A 14697-nucleotide genomic window follows, 5' to 3' on the forward strand; every position below is an offset into this window, starting at 1 on the left:
GGGACAATGACTACAGAAGCAACTACTGACATAGTAAAAACTACCGGAGCAATTACTACCAAAGCAAATACTACTGAAGCAAACAACTAACATAGCAACATCATGCTCAGAATCAAATTCCACAACAACCCAAATGGCTCTAAGGTGAAAGCGGGAGGCTAACACTACCAGCAAGGAGTCTGACATGACAGAGCTGGAAAGGAGAGGAACTGTTAAGAAGAAGAAAACAAGTTTGATGAGGAGGAACTGGAGCATGAGGACCACAGAATGACCATTACCGACAAAGAGAGGGATGGGGGGATAAGCTGGAGCTTGAGAAAGGTGAGAAAACGTAAGAATACATTCCCCCGTCCTCTCAGACACAAGGAGTCTTGTCCCCTGTCTATTATGGGCTCTTCCAGCGGTCTGACAGCTACTTCTGTAATTCTAGTTATCCTTGGTCCACAAACAAGTGCGATACAAGCTGCAGAGGTGAGTGTTTTAACCAGAAACATATTGAGAATAAAAACATTATATATTTTGCATATTCATAACTGTCAACCCCGAAGCCTTCACTGATGACAACATAATGAATGACATTAATTGCTTTGTGAAGACTGATTACTGGCTGTGAGTTTGTCTTCAGCAAAGTAAGTGATACTTAACTCAATCAACATTTTGAGATGCACCTCCAATTATACTCATACTATCATACTATGAAAGGAGGAGTATATACACAAGTCAAATTGCAACAAGTTAATTTATATGCAGTGGGTGGTCTACAGCACACATCTACTGTAACATACATTTACATTTGCAGATGTATTTACAGTATGTAAAAGCAGCTTAGGTATGTCAGCCATGACCAGCATGATTAGCAGTCATCCTTAGCTGCTACTAACAAACGATGTGGACTTAGTAGATCATTGGCAGACTTTCTGGGGAAGACCTGATCTGATTTGGAGAGACAGTATCCATCCCACTTGGGAAGGAGCAGCTCTCATTTCTAGATATCTGGCTAAGTTTATTAGTTGACCAAATCCACGACAATCCAGAGTTGAGACCAGGAGGCAGAGTCTTACACACTTCTCTGCTCCTCCATTTCAGGATTTACCTAGTCAAAACCCTATAGTGACGGCGTCTGCCCCAAGACCATTGAAATTATTTAAATCAAAGGTAAACTGTGAGCTGTGCATAAAAACCTAATAAAAATTAAAACCACAAGAGCAATAGTGCAAAACAATAGGATAATTAAATATGGACTCTTAAACATCAGATTTAAAGGTGTACTAGTAAACAACTTAAAAGATTATAATATAGATTTATTTTGTCTTACTGAAACCTGGCTGGGTGATGGAGAATATGTTAGCCTAAATGAATCCACCCCTCCCAATCATATTAATACTCACATTCCTCGAGGCACAGGCCGAGGAGGTGGAGTTGCAGCTATCTTCGACTCTAGCCTACTAATCAGCTCTAAACCTAAACCAAACTATAACTCATTTGAAAGCCTTGTTCTTAGTCTTTCGCACCCAAGTTGGAAATCACTGCAACCAATTCTCTTCGTTATAGTGTACCGAGCACCTGGTCCGTACTCTGAATTCTTATCTGAATTTGCTGAGTTTTTGTCAACTTTAGTCCTTAAAACGGACAAAGTATTATTGTAGGGGATTTTAATATTCATGTGGACGTTGAGAATGACAGCTTTAGTACTGCGTTTATCTCTTTGTTAGATTCCATCGGCTTCTCTGAGAGTGTTCATGAACCGACTCACTGTTTTAACCACACCCTCGACCTTGATATGGTATATGGTATTGAAATTGAACATTTAATAGTGTTCCCACAGAATACCTTTTTATCTGACCACTGTTTGATAACTATTGAGTTTGTATTGCTGAACTACATGCCAGAGGTGTGGACACGAGTCACATGACTTGGACTCGAGTCAGACTCGAGTCACAAAAATGATGACTTTAGACTCGACTTGACAAAATCAAAGAAGACTTGCAACTCGACTGGTATCTCCTCCATGCTCTTGAGACTGTGCTGGGAGACACAGCAAAACCTTCTTGCTATTGCACATATGGATGTCCCATCCTGGAGGAAATGGACTACCTGTGCAACCTGAATAGGCTGCAGGTACTGCCCCATGTTACCAGTAGTGACAACGATGCTAGCAAAACGAAAAACTGATAACCAGTCAGGAAGGATAAGGAGAGAGCAATTGTCTGTGGCCACCACCTGCAAACCATTCCTTTTTTGGAGGTTTTCTTGCTCCAGTGCACCTGTTTTTACTTTCATTTGCACCAAAACAAGTGACATTGATTCACAAGTGCTTATGTTTACAGATATCCCTGAAGTTTACATGTTAGACGATACATGTTGTGATGATTAAGTGTTCCCTTCATTTGAGCAGTGTACATTGAACCTCTCTAAAACAGTTTCAACAAAAATAGAACATAACCTTTTTATGCAGCCGTCCTGGCCAGGTCTTCCTTGCAAAAGAGGTTAATAGTAAAGGTTAAAAAAAAAGATTTTAGGCAGGATTGTTCTGTTGCTACTGAACATTGGTTCACATTGAAGACTCATACTGTATGTATGAATACTGTATCCAGTAAGATACTAACAAACTAAATATAATTACAGGTGTGGTACTAAACATAAAAAACACACAGTGATGAGTAATGAAATAATAAATTGTGGGACAATATGCGGCTTACTGACATTAGTAACTGCTGTTTTCACAATTTTTTGTGCTTTTTTTCACATCAAAACAGGGAAATATTGAGGAATGTTCCTCCACGGTGTTTTTTTTGCACCGAGAACTTCTTTGATAGATGTTAAGGAGCAGCTATCAGACCACACATTCTATCTACAGAATGCAATTTGAAATGCATCGTTGTCTCCCAAACATTCTGAAGAACACTCTTTGTTAATTTTCTTTACTGAAGTAAATGTTGTTCTTTTGTGGTTGAATTTGCTCCTTTAATAACCAGAACTTGAAGTTAAACTGACAATGTAGACCCTATCTCTGTAATTTAATCAGTTATTTGTTCCTGGTAAGAAAAACTAAGAAAGTTATTCTTTTATCTTCTGCTATCTACAGTCTTTCAATAAACATGATTTGCTGTATGGTATGTCTTTGACAACATGTTAATTATAGCAACGCTGACCGATGAAAAGGAGATAATTCCTGATCAGGCTATTAATTCTGATAACATACAGTCAAGTAATCAAGAACACAAAAATACAGGCCACGTGGCTCTCTTTATAAACCCATTCTAAGGGGTACAAAATGTGCTTAAAGTATAAAAAGTGAAAGTAGTCATTGTGCAGTGAAATGTTCCCTGTCAGTATTTCACTTGTTCTTGTGGTATAAAGACAATCAGATTATGATGAAGAGCTACAAGCAACTTAAGGATGACACCTGCCTCCTCAGTCAGTATAACCAAGTCACCAATGCACTGAACAACACTGAGATACTCAATGACTGTGGTGGACCGGGTCTGACTGACACACAGATAACGTTCCGCTGCAGCTGACCGGCCAGCTGGCTTGCATCTCAATTATTTTTTTTTTGCCTGAATAAATGATGGATAGGGAAGACTAAATTGTGCTTGCATGTGTGTTCACTCAGAAGGAATGATATTACAATAGAAAAGTTGATATCTGAAAGCAACACAGAATTCCCAGACCTTGAGAGTCCAAGCTGGGCTCTCTTTCCTCTCCTCTGGGCAATCACCGCACCCACTGCCATTGCCATAATATTACTCATCCCCAAGTTAAAATAAAAGTTAAAATAGTCTCTTTCTACCCAAGGCTTTAAGCAGGTGGCAGCTGGAGCAGTCATTGTGCTCTCTGTTTCGGGTAGAAAATCTGCTCTGGTGTGCTGGCTCTTTTATATATGCTTATCTTGACGCAGGTAATTAAAACGTTGGGACGAGGTAGTATCTACAAAAAATATCAACCGCCGGTTCCTTTGGTGCTCTGTACTCCCCCATGTCATCAACCCAGGGACTATGGCCTGACCATGGAATCTGTAAATTACTACAACAACACCCTCAGGAGTATCCTGGATCTCCACACGCCGGTCAAAACCAGAACAGTCACTTTCTCTCGATCAGCCCCCTGGTACACCAGTGAGCCACCTCTTCATCATTTACATCCTCCCCCTCGGCCACGTCATCAGTCGCCACGGAGTCTCGTTTCACTTTTATGCTGATGACACACAACTGTACATGAAATCTGGCATCTGAAATGCCATACACCCACCACTGCATCTATGGAAATGTAAATGTAAATGCTCCGTATTTGTATAGCGCCTTTATAGCTTTTACACTACATCTGCATTCACCATTCACACACATTCATACACTGGCGGAACAGCCGGGGTTCAGTATCTTGCACAAGGACACTTCGACATGCAGCCTGGGGGAGCCGGGATTGAACCGCGGACCTTCCAATTAACGGCCAACATGCTATATCTCCTGAGCCACAGCCACCCCCCCACCTGAAAGAACTACTCACCCCTCTCACTACAACATGATCCCTCCGCTCAAAAAACTCAAACCGCCTCCTACTTCCCAGAACTAAGCTCAGCACCATGGGTGATTGTGCCTTCTGCTCTGCCACTCCTCGGACTTGGAACGCCCTCCCTGACCATCTGAGGGCACCACAGACTATTGAGACTTTTAAAAAAGGACTAAAAACATTTCTTTTCAGCAGAACTTATGAGTTTTAACTTTGCACAATAATGTCGTTGCAAAATCAAAATAAAATGTATTATTATTATTATTATGTTCACATGTTCATCAAAGACCTACAAAAGACAGAACCGCAGCTCAAACTTAAACCCTTACCCCTGACAGCAGACCTCATCACCCGTCGCATCCAAACACTCCACGTAGGACAATACGGTCACACTTATTATAACTACACATTATGAATTTAAGAGTAGGCTTAAGACTTTCCTCTTTGATAAAGCTTATAGTTAGGGCTGGCTCAGGTGAGTCCTGAACCATCCCTTAGTTATGCTGCTATAGGCCTAGACTGATGCACTGAGCTCCTCTCTCCTCTTATTTCTCTCCCTCTGTATGCAACCTCATCCCATTAATGCATGTTACTAACGCGACTTCTCCCCTTTCCGGTAGTCTTGTGCTTTCTTGTCCCTCTCCTCACTCCTCCTAACACTTCCTGCAGGTGCTCCTTATTGTGCAAGAAAAATACTCTACATGGTAATTTGTCTCTGATTTGTTAATGCAAACTTCAGTCAGTAATCATAACTATTCATACAGAACCACGAGGTCAACATTTCTAAAGTTTGCTGTAGCGCGTCACCCTTTTTTAATGTCCTGCCTCTTCTGTGCTGTGTTTGGTCAGTTCAGGAAAAGTGACATTGACGAGCAACTTTATGCACAGGGATGCATGAAAGGCACCAGAGCTTCCCCCTATTCTGTCTCCCCCAACAGAGATTAGCAGGCTGGTGAGAAAGGGGACAGGTGAGCGTGAAATGAGTAGGTAGAAAGAAAGACCTGTGCGCTGAAGAGTGAAATGTAGAAGCTCGCACTCAAGTTCGGATGAACCGTCAGCCTGTCTCGTTCTTTTTCTCTTTTGTTGAGTGTCCGCTTTGTACTCATTGGACACAGTGGGGGACATGATCTTTGCTACTGTCTCAAAGCTGTCAAACTGATCTTGTACGCCTGCTACATATTCTCGCAATGACAAGATCCACAGCATTGCACAGGTCCAACTCCACTTGCTGCCGTGCTCACGCCCTGGAAACGTTGAAAAATGGCATTCCATATGTTGCACATCAATGCAAGTTCCAGTTTAGTAATTTTTGTGCAGTACCCTCCTCTGTAGTGCTCAAATTCTGGTCATCAGCAACGTTCAGTAATGACAGCTCAACACCAACGTAACTTCCCAGACATAGGGCTTTGGTTGCAACAGCGTGCACTGACCATCTAGTATGAGAAAGCGTTTTTAAAGTAACGATTCTGTTGTTATCATTAAGTTGCAACCCAGTTCTAATTGTCTGCCAGTGTGATGTGGTGTTTGACGAAAAATTTTACAAAGAGTCAAAAGCACAACACTGAAACACTGTTCAGTCTCCTCATAGCAGTTCACACTGGTAATCCCTGCCAGATTTAATGGGTTCAGTGGGTTGATCTGTTTGATGCGGGCCTACAAGCCTTTGTAGGTATCCAACATGTTGCTGGCATTGTCTTCTATCACTGCTAAAAAATTTAACAGTGCTTCTCTGGTATGGCTTGCAATTGGGAGGGATTTAACAAAACACTCCTCTATACTTATATATATATATATATATATATATATATATATATATATATATATATATATATATATATATATATATATATATATATATATATGAGAGAGAGAGAGAGAGAGAGAGAGAGAGAGAGAGAAAGAGAGAGAGGCTGTAATATGTACCACAGGATGAAAGTCAGATGGTCCACATATGTGATATCTGAAGTAGAGATTGACAGAGAAATACTTTACACATGTTTCACCCTACTGATGAATTCATCCAGCACCGTCTCTGTCCCATCAGCTGTATGTTCAACTCCTTATGTAACTCCTCAAGCACAGTCAGCAAGAGGTAGGATGGTGTTCTGGAGAGGAATCTTCTCTGACGCTCTCTATTCTGACAAAATTCTGGTCTCATTTTTGCCTAGTAAATACGCACCTGTTCGACCTTATTGTCCCCTCCACAAAAACATGAATAAGTGATGGATAGAAAATGTGACAAATTATAAAACATGTGATTTTTTTTATTGATAGCCCCCTTGTCTTCATAGTCCATGGGGCTTAAGCCCCAGTAAACCCATACATTAAAGTGGGCTTGGCAATGGCTATCCTTTAATTCCTTCAAGTGCCTGTGGTTGCACAATGTTGGGTACTGCAGCTGATGTTGAAGCTCCAAGAGACCTGGTGGCAAACATATCAGTTATTTTGGCACATTTGGAGGCATCTCTTAAGATTTATTATTTGTTTTGCCTGCAACACAAGAAACAGATGGCAGAGGAGGAGGGAGTGGTGGCTAATAAGAGATATGATTGGGCCAGCCCAGTTTCAGTAAAGAAAATTTACCAATGGGCCACTATCTGTGCTTTAATGGCTGGCCGGCGGCCCATCTCTTTTAACAGTTATATAAATAATTTAAGTTATATCCGTTAGTCTCATTAAATTACAACTTTTTTCTTGACATGTCAGAGATCACAGATATGTGGGAGAAATTCTTAATGTGCAGAAAGTTTAGAATATGAGCAGAAAACGTGCTGAAGGAGCTATTAAAGTCCATGAGTCTATAATTGAAAAAGAAATTGGTGCAGAAAGGTTCACCAGAAAGCAGGAAATTAAGTGTTTAATGCTCAAACCTTTCTGCGTGAAGTCCCCCAGTCTCCCAACTTAAGTGTTTGCTACCGTGTTCAAATAAAACCTGTGCTCTTGCATTTCTTCAAAAAGAAGTAGTACCTATCCCATAAATTCGCTTGAATGAAAGAGAACAGTCTCTGTTTGACAAATTATCTGGAGTTTCTAGGGGCAACATTTTCAAATACCAGGTACAGTTTGGTCTACCAATTTAGGCTATGATGCCTGGGGGATGGCACGTATGCTGATCACGCTTATTCATTATTGACCATGATTACTGACTTAGGTTAAATTAGTTCTGTTACTGAACTTTTACACACTGCGGTGGGTAATGTTGGTTTAAGGTTGGGCACATGGGAGGGCAATGAAAAATCTCGCCAAGGGCTCCTACACTGTCAGGAAACACCAACACAGACTCTCTGGGAAACATTCTCGTGTCACAGCTGATGACATTCATTTTCTGCATGTGCAATGTCTCATTTTACCCTAGGCCAGTAAACATACACACAGCTGTTTTCTCTAATTTGATTTGATTACACCTCAGGATGATCACATGGCGCTTCCACATTCTGCTTCATTGCCATCTCACTTTTCCAGTTAGTTTGGTGTACTAGAAGGGATCAACAGCATGACTCTGCAGAACAGCCAACTGCTGTAACAGTGATATGTACAAGTCTGCTTCCTACTGTCAGTCATCTTGAGTGGTACCACTGCATGAAAACCAATCAGACATTTGGAGGGAGTTGTTCATGAGTTTCTAAAAAAATCCCATCAAAAGCAAAAACATCTGATATACCTGCATGGCAGCACATAACATACCAATGTACAGGTGTACAACCTGTTTCTGTTTTAGATGTTTTTCCAAGTTCAGAGTTCAACAGGCACATGACGGAAACAACCAGATCATAACTGCAAAGAGACTCTTATACAACTCTTTCTTATACTACAGGAGATTTGTCTGAACTTTACTGAACATGAACTTAATGTCTTAATGCATAATACTGGTTGTCACTGGTGATAAACATTTAGCTATCCATTTTCTCTGTCAAATAAAGTTCCTATCAAACCAGTAAACATCTAGGGAGCCGGCATAGAGCTTGTTCAGTCATATAAACACCAATGAGAACAGTAAAGTCATGTTTTCATGTCAAGTCATGTGTTTCTTCTGGGACTTCTAGAGCAGTATGATTAAATTACATCTTATATTAAAGTATTTCTATGACTTAGTTATTTATTATCATTATATTATATTATCAGTAGTCTGGGGTAGTCTCAGAGGTAAAAAACTGAGTAAACATGTCTAAAAATATCCTTAAGCTCTTCTGTGTCTGCTATTCACCACTCAGGCTGTACGTCAGTCTGTCATTTGAATAGGATTTGTTGAAACTTGAGACCATTTTCATTGTGAACCTTATTTGGATCAGATGTCCTGGAAATGGATGAGGGACATCGTCAAACTCATGACTAAACAACACAAGATTTGTGAAGAACTCTGACATGAACATGGATAACATTTTTCAAAGCCCAAAATGAAGTCTGTTCACCTGAACACAACATTTACAACATATGTAGTCAACCAAATTAAACAACAGCAATAAAGCAAGACAATCACAATTCAGGCTTTTACCTGACTGTAATTTTCACAAACAGGGGATCCCCAGTGACTACAAAACTATGTTTATAAACAACAGTATTAATAGACTCTTGAGTTTCTGTTTGATAGCATTTTATTTCATCCTAAAATCCATGCACCACTCTCAAATGCCTGAACCTTTTTTAACGCAGCAGTACCTAAACACTAAAGATGACTGACAGGAGGAAGGCAGAAAAAAACATTTCTAGCCACAAAAACAATGTTAAATTGCTTCTGCTGTACTATTTGACAGTGACTAACTGGGTGATCACTTTTTGATAGCTTTACGATTAGCCTATTATTATCATTGACCCTAATTGAAGTAATCATCATCATCGTCATTATGGCATGGCATACACCCCTGGCTCCCTCGCCGCTCCCTACAGGTCCCTGATAAGCAACTCCATGCTTTCTGCTTCATCTACACCCTCCTGTTAACTCTGTCCCCCTGCCCTGTTACAGTGATTCTGTCCCTCTGCTTCACTGTCATCAGCCTTGTCTGATTAGAGTCCTCCTCTAATCTTGTCATAGTCTTGCGCTGACAGCTTGGAAACACGGACTGCCCGCCGAGTGCTTGATAAGGGATGTTGATGGGGCAGGTCTCTGTAAAGATGTGGACACAACAGTCTGATTTCTGTTGCTTGGCCAGCATGACTCAATTTTGTCCAGACCGGACCTTGAGGACCAGCCTTAAGTCAAAGTTGGGCCAACATGGCTCCTATCCTCTCTTTCCTCTCCTCAGATTGATCACTGCACTTGCTGTGTTGCCTGGAACTGTTGATCTGCCAGGGTGGATTGTGGTCCGCTGCTCATCTTCATCTTCCACTGACTGTATTTCTGTCATAAGTAACGTCTGTGAAGATTCTCAGTTATCCAGGTCATAGCAACTCATTGTCATGTTCAAGAAACCAGTTTGAGATGATTTGACCTTTGTGACATGGTGCACTTTCCTGCTGGAAGTAGCCATCACAAGATATCCAAAGAAGGTTAAAGTCAAGGGCAACTGGACTTGGTTGAAGCTACTGGAAGACGTTTCGTCCCTCATCCAAAGGACTTCTTCAGTTCTGACTGACTGGCAGGGAAACTCAGCTATTTAACCTCAGTGGGGTCGTTTGCCAGGATTGTCGCTACTGCTGGTTCGTTAGTGTTCCTGGTTGCTGTGACGACAGTCGTTACAGTCGTTAAGACTACCTGTGGCCAAGACTGAACGACCATCGTTGGTATCTTCACCTGAGGCCAATAGGTTACGTTTGTTGAGTTTCCTGGGAAGTGATGAAAGGACAGCATTGTAAGTGGGGGATAAGTGGTGGCGTAGACCCCCTCCCCTGTTCAATGACGGCTTCTCAACCCTGGTGTAGATGGTTTCCTTGACACCTCTTTCAAACAAATCTCCACAAAACCTTCTCTTCACCGCAGAATCATTCAGAGTTGCTACACAGTTCTGATTCAACCACCATCTCTGCCAATCTTGTCCAAATCAAGGATTTCTCCTGAACCGTACTCCAGTCACCAGAGCAGCTTCAACAGTTTCCAGACAAGGGATCCCAGATCCCACCAATTATTGGCCAGTAGTCTTCCCAAGCTTACCATAGCTACATCCACAACAACCTCAGTGACACCCAAAGGGAAACCCAGTGACACCTAGACACACTTGAGTTGTGCCCCCACCCTGAGAAGCCAACCAACCCGCTTGACTCCTTCATCTTATCCTTCCTGAACCCTCTTGCTATCTGAATAAATTACTATTTATACCGCACAAATGACGTCGTCTTTGTTAGTGAAGAAGACCCTTCATGGAAAATGTATTCACTGAAACTGAAATTCTGTGTTTGTCCCACTCAACTTTTGTGTTGCTGCTCTTGTTATTGATCTTTCCTTTGTTGGGCTAAACATGAATGGCTTCATATTTAACACACACTTTGTAGTCACTGATATGATGTCAGCAGAAACCCATTTCTGGTTTTAGTATCATTGTCTTTTCAACGGGACAAAGGTGTGACCAAATCTGAAAAGATGTATTCAGGTAGATGTAATGTTTCTGTCCTTGAGCTATGTGTGAGATTTGCACATCATGTACTCCCAGAGCCTTCTTTGTATATCCAGAAGGAGTGGCCTTTATCTGAAGAGAACAAAAGTTGTCTCTGATTCGCCCCCAGTGGCTCTGCAGACAGTATATATATTTATCATGTCATGTTAGTTTTCAGAGGTGATAACTAGAGTCAAGATGAGAGTACTTGAGGTGTTTCTCTTGGCAGTGCTGGGCTGCAGTCTGGCTGGAGGGAGACTTGTGTCCAAATGTGAACTGAAGGCAACTGATGACGGCATTTGGTAAACTGATGGTGAAGGCTGAAAAAGGACAGAGTGTGGAGAACTTGGTGGCCAAGAGTAAGTCCTGTTTGTTACTTTTACATTAGAAAAAATGAAGCCTAATATGGTGTTCAAAATAATCAAATGTCAATGGAAGTAGAAAAAATGTATGACTGTATAATGTGATTTGTGATCAGCAAAATTTGTTTTAAAACAAGTTTGAGAGCTCCTGGGAAACCTCGACTGAACCATTTAGATCTGATTCAAACCAACATGATGTCCCCTTTGTGTCTTAGCTGCTCAGTTGTTATTAGCCATCTATTTGGTCTACATGGTCCTAATTGGATGTTTTTTATCTATAATTTTGAAACAAAAACACTGAAACCTCAAGACATCAAGCTACACAAGAAAAATTGTAGACAACTGTATAATATATGAGGAAGCCAGACATTATTTGCATAAATTATGAAGTTGAAGTGGAGTGCTCTTTTTTTTATCTTTGAGGACGCCTCCGTTTGAAAATACTGTATGTCTAAGAAATTATTGTATGAAAATACTATGAGAAAGATTAATTTGATATATGTTCTTTTTATTATTATTATCTAGTGCTTTAGTGAGTATTTACGTATACATGTACGTGGTATTGATTGAAATAAGCTACAGTGGCCGGTTCATGGTAGTAATAGAACATGTCAACTGGCGCTGTGGTTTAATGGATGGCATAGTTGGTCAGTTGGTCCACTGCTTTGATCCAGATGGAAATAGATTAACAATTATTGAATATATTACTGAGAAATTTTGTCCCCATAGGATGAATCATGATACCTTCAACGATCACCTGACTTTCATTATAGCACAATTATTATTATATTGTGTATTAATATAGAATTATAACAGCTCACATTGTGCCAAAAATACATAGTATTTCATTTTGATATTTCTTTTATACAAGTTGAAGTTTTGAGCAGACGGTGGTGCTTAAGTAAAAATTAGGGGGTCATAATATCATTAGGATTCGTCCTCTGGGGACCATGAATATTCGTTCTGCCCAGAAGTTTGTAGTAGCATGACTGACATTTGAAGATGATTTGTTTTGTTTGTTTCTTATCTCCCCTGCCTCCAGTCGTCTGTCATGTGGAGCTGACGTCGGACTTTAACACCAGTGCGGTGAATCAGCTGACTCCTGGGATGGATGACCATCACAGCAGGGAGAAAAGGGAAGCAGGCTACAGGGGAATGTCTGGCAAGGCCGAGCGTGAGGACGACTCTGAAGAGCAGGAACGGGAAGACAAGCGGCGTCCATCAAAAACCAGGCCCACACCAGCCACCCGTCCTACACCATCTACCCATGCTACCACACCCACTTATCCTACACCATCCACCAATAAAACAAATTCCACCCTTCCAACTACACCCATTCTTCCCACACTAACAACCAACCTTCCAACCAAATTGAACCAGTCAACCACAATCCTGTCCAGGAAGCGACGGGAAGTCAGACATCCTCCATCAAACACCCACCCCACACTGCCCACTCACCCCATGCAATCCAACCATACCGAACCCTCTGCCCGCCCCACACCACTCACCCCTCCTAAAAACTCCAACCACCCCACACCACCCACTCGCCCTCCACACCTGGTTAAGCCTAACGACCCCTTAAACACAATCCGACCCCACGCCAGGGAAAGACGGGATATCAGGCAACCTCTATCAAATACCCGGCCTACACCACCCACCCATCCCACACCATTCAACCACCCTCAACATCTGGACGAGGAGGTCTGGACCCTCTATGGTCTTTTCCAGCTCAGCAATCACCTGGTCTGCAACGACACGACTCTCTCACCCAACATCTGTGAGATGGACTGCAACAGTGAGTTTCAATCTTTATACTTTTAAAGTTTAAAGTTTATACATTTGCTCAAATCTGACCCAAAAAGCCAATGTAGTGACTCAACAGATGTTAGCTGTACCTTGCTAGTAACCTATGCACCAATCATGTGTGTTTGTATGTGCAGAGTGTTTATGTGACAGCTCGGACAATTAGCAGGAACTACAGTTCATTCTCCTTTTGTTCTTCTCTCCTCTGGAGAGGCGTCCATTTTTCACATTTTCAGCTTGCATCTTTACCTTAAACCAGAAAACTTGTTTTCTTTCCAGACTTGCTTGATGACGACATAAGTGATGACATCAGCTGCTTAATGAGGACCTTAAACCAGCTGATGTAAGTTCATTTAAAATTTTCTACACAGTGGAATCAAAGGTGCATCAAATGTCAGAAAGCCTGCACAGCAACTTCTTTTAAAAATGATATGTTAATTCATGTTGACTTTATTGTACAATGTTATATAACTGTGAAATATGACACTAGGGGCGCTGAGGCTAATGATTAGTTAGTGGTCCATCGTCCTGATTCTGATGAACCATTCTGCTGCTGAAGCAATTCCTGTTTTGTCTTTGAAAAGCCAGAAGTCAGTCAGGTTTAAAGGTTCTAAGTCCACAGAAAGAGGGAGAGTGTTGCCCTGTGTGATTCAAATAGGTTAGCTAAACCCTAATGCTTTAAATATGTTTTTCTGAATATTTCCACAGTGCAAAAAGTTCCGTTCCCCCCCAGTGGAAGGAGTTGAGCAAAATGTAAGTTATTATCTTCATCTGTTTGCAGTCTTTAAGTTGGATGTACTGCTTTTGGTAATCCGCCTTTTAAATGCAATAAAGTATGAATTAATTCCCAATATAATCATGAAATTAATACAGTCAGTTTACTTGACAAGAAACAACATTGTACATTACGTTAATCTCATGTGTTTATTTCCAGGATCAGGCTCATCTTCCAGCAAGAGTGCAGTGATCAGGATGCCTCTGAGTACTTTGCTGAATGCGCCTAACCTAAATACATTCAGTGCCTTAACTACCACTGGAAGGATTAACCACCACTCAAATGAGTGGCCAGTGATTTATGACAATAATAAAGTGAAGCATGTTGAAATTGTTGCGTTATATGTGTATCTATAATCCAGGAAAAAAGTCTGCCCTACAGCATTGTGGTAGAAAAGTGTCACAGTGTGGACTAATGAAGGAAGAAAAACACCATCCCTTTAATCAGAATTAAAACTAAAAGTCTAAATCAAAAATGACAAGAATTATGGCATGTGGGTTACCACCATCTCGAAGCAGTGGCAGTTCTGGTGCCCACCCTGTCTGAGGGCCGGATCGTCTCCAACTACGAGCTGAAAGACAAGCTTGGGGCGGCGATCTCCCTGCTGGGAATGCTTAAAAGATTTAAGGAAAGAATCCTGGCAATAGGTGAATAAATGATAATGTGGCCAAGCTGGTGGTAGCGCTAAGAGAGGAATCACCACCATCAGAATCTAACTATCCGA

General features: G+C 41.2%; 1 protein-coding gene across 1 annotated transcript; it reads left to right on the plus strand.

Moving 5' to 3' along the window:
• The first annotated feature begins 11175 nt into the window (after positions 1-11175).
• Positions 11176-14288, plus strand: LOC119898300 (cell surface glycoprotein 1-like). The gene is made up of 5 exons (XM_038712491.1): positions 11176-11392; positions 12438-13190; positions 13478-13541; positions 13907-13951; positions 14133-14288. Exons 1-5 carry the CDS (start codon positions 11323-11325, stop codon positions 14200-14202), a joined length of 1002 nt encoding a protein of 333 aa, XP_038568419.1. The 5' UTR covers positions 11176-11322; the 3' UTR covers positions 14203-14288.
• Positions 14289-14697: the final 409 nt, after the last annotated feature.

Source organism: Micropterus salmoides, unplaced genomic scaffold, assembly GCF_014851395.1.
Source record: "Micropterus salmoides isolate LMB-PRFRI ecotype aquatic unplaced genomic scaffold, ASM1485139v1 Ms_hic_scaffold_1, whole genome shotgun sequence".
Classification (NCBI taxonomy): Eukaryota; Metazoa; Chordata; class Actinopteri; order Centrarchiformes; family Centrarchidae; genus Micropterus; species Micropterus salmoides.